This window comes from Tupaia chinensis, unplaced genomic scaffold (genome assembly GCF_000334495.1).
Source record: "Tupaia chinensis unplaced genomic scaffold, TupChi_1.0 Scaffold000418_1, whole genome shotgun sequence".
In the NCBI taxonomy this organism is placed as follows: domain Eukaryota; kingdom Metazoa; phylum Chordata; class Mammalia; order Scandentia; family Tupaiidae; genus Tupaia; species Tupaia belangeri.
In genome coordinates this window covers 1,570,423-1,573,287 of record NW_006159923.1, presented here as the reverse complement: position 1 = coordinate 1,573,287, position 2,865 = coordinate 1,570,423, and the positions used below count along the sequence as shown (strand labels likewise).

Genomic DNA, 2,865 nt, shown 5'->3' with positions numbered 1-2,865 from the left:
CGGGGGGGCGCACGCCCCTGAAGAAAAAACCCCCCCCAAAAAAAAAAAAAAAAAAAAAGACAATAAATAAATAAAGCATCTGTGGAGTGGACAAGGGAATGCACAGCCTTGCCCGCCCCCTGACAAGCTCCCGAACCTCTCTGTGGTTCATGTTACAGTAGGTTGTTAGGAAAGTCACGTCACAGTTTTGCCTAGAAAAACACAGACAAACACGTCATGACTTGCCCAACAACCTAATACTCCTCTGCACAGTCTCGAATGTGAGCTCTGGAGGGCAGCACCTCATCTTACCTATCAGGATCCCTGACCAAGTGCTGGCTTCGCTTACGGGAGAAGGTGGCTTGGTTCAGGAGCAAGGGTGGGATCTGAGCCTATGGAGAAGGGGCTGACAGAAGGGGAAGGCCAAGAAGACTGGCACAGGAACAGGAAACAGAAAATGGCACGAGGCTCGAGGCATAACACATACATCAATGCTAAAAACTCACCGAAAAATTCCCTGGGACTCTCCAAATGCTTCTACTTAGTACAGGGCAGGGGGGTGGGGGAGTGTGGGCAGAACTGGGGCTGAAAGTGCTTTGCTGTTCCACAGAGATTTCTGATTTAACAAAAATCATTGCCTTGTTATCTGGATGGTAGCAAAGCAGTAAGACCAGTTCAATCATGGCCAAAATCCCCCAAACAATTCCACCCACATCCTGAAACTTACCCGTCTGTGTCATGCCCACTATAATTAGCTCTAGGACCTCTGGGGTAAATTCTATCCGTTCTTGAAACTTTGGTTTCCTCAACTATAAGATGCAGAGGCTGGGTTGGAGTGACCTCCGAGGTCTCCCAGCTGTGATTTCCTATCTGTTAAATGGGTGGGGAGGAGGCCAGAATAATGGATTCAGCACCTCAACAAGCTGGAGCTTCTAGGCTGGGTCTGGGTAAAAGAGGGAAAGGGAACTCCTCCACGTAAAGCCAAGTGCACCCTCTTAAGGTCCGCACGGCACTCGCGGGGACCCGCACGGCACTCGCGGGTTTCGTTGGTTGAACCATCCGTACCGAGTGCTTACTGTTAGCTCAGGCATTTGGCTGATACACGCGTGCTCGTTTCCGGCTGTCACTGACACGGTGTGCAGTTATTAGGCACGTTCTGTAACGTATTCGTGAACTGCTGTTCTCGGCTTCTTTAGCCTCTCCGGAGCACAAAAGATCCTCTCCTTTATTCATCAGCCACCTGATGATGAATACTGAGGCAGATGACAGCTAGCTACACTGCGCACTTACTTTACAGTAGCTATTATTATTTTTTTTTTTTGAGAGGTTTCTGCTATAGGGTATGTGTACTTGCTAGAAAGACAGAGACAGACAGACAGAAAGTGAGAAATCAACCCCCCCAGAGACAGATGACCACGCTGCAATCCCTTCTCTTCATTCTCCTCTCAGGATCCCAGTGTGAGTTTAAGCCACCAGATCCGGGACTTGAACCACGGTTGACTACATGGGAGTCCAGAGACATAGCCATTATACCATCTGCTGGTCCCACTACTGTTTCATTTTCTTTTTTATTCTTTTTTCTTTTTTTTGAGAGGTTTTTGCTATAGGGCGTGTGCGCTTGCCAGACAGAGAGAGAGAGAGAGACAGACAGACAGACAGACAGAAAGCAGGAAATCACCCCCCAGGGGGGATGGCCATGCCGCAATCCCTTCTCCTCCATTCTCCTCTTGGGATCTTGGGCACGCACGCACACGCGCCCGGCATGAGATTTAAGCCACCGGGTCTGGGACTCGAACCGCAGTTGACTACATGGGAGTCCAGCGACATAGCCATTACGCTAACTGCTGGTCCCAACTGTTTCATTTTCTTTATTCCCACTCTTGGAGATCACCCTGTGGGATAGGTACTATTCACTGTTACTTTACAGATGTGGAAACACATGCATAGAGTGGTTGGACACTTCTACAAGGCTGTACAATGAGTAGAACTCAAGTTCTCTGACTCCAGAGTCCATGTTCTTAATATCTCTGCCATACTGGGTCTTTCCCCAAGTCCACTTGTTACATCCTTCTTCAACAAACTGGCTGCCTACCACATGTCAGGCACTGCCTGGGACACTGGTGATTGTTGCCCCCAGAGAGGTCAAAGCATGAGGCCAGACACTGGGGAATACAACATGGATTCAGTGTTAGATCCTGACTGCCCCCAACTCCCAATAAGAAATAAGACTCACAGAGTCTAGAAAGTGCCTCAAGAAAGAAGTGACAAAGTGCCACGAGAGCTCTTAGCATGGGCACAGGGGCCACCCAGGCCCTTTCTTTTGGTCCCTTCTCACTGTACTCCCACGTGCCCGTGCATACCTTCCCTTTGAAGAGTTGCTGGATCTCGTGCTCATAACTCTCAGAATCAGTGGCGATATAGACCGACTGGGCATTCAGTGCCTGCACCCAGAGCTTCACGGCCCGTCTGATTTCCTTCAGGTCAGGCAGGCACATCGTCAGGGTGAGAGGGGCAGCCGTGCTGCGGCTGTAGCCCACGCACTGCGGGGAGGCCATGAAGTGTGAGCCTGCGGTCCCATCCTTCAGCATGGCGCAGGCATTCTTCTACAGGAAAGGGAGATAGCATTAAAGACAGCATCCAGGAGCCCCAGAGGCAAAAACTGGTAAGTGGAAAAAGGCGAGCTTATCTAGGAGGAGCTCAACTACATTAAGAAAAAGGAAAGAAAAAGAAAGAAAAGGAAAATTTATCACAACAGTAACAGTGGCTGTTTTTAGGTGGTGGGATATTGGCTTTTTGCTAATGACATTCTTTTTCTGGGTCTTACTGCATTATCTGAGACTTCCAGTAGAATTCTCAAGAGTGGTGGTGATAATGGGAGCCTTATCT

The 2,865-nt window shown here is 49.2% G+C and overlaps 1 protein-coding gene across 1 annotated transcript in view; it reads right to left on the bottom strand.

The window, feature by feature from the left end:
* POFUT1 (protein O-fucosyltransferase 1) overlaps positions 1-2,865 on the bottom strand; it is a 31,453-nt gene that overhangs the window by 6,392 nt on the left and 22,196 nt on the right. The window contains 1 exon segment of the mRNA XM_006154740.3: positions 2,340-2,582. Within this exon segment, the coding sequence (XP_006154802.1) occupies positions 2,340-2,582 (243 nt within the window).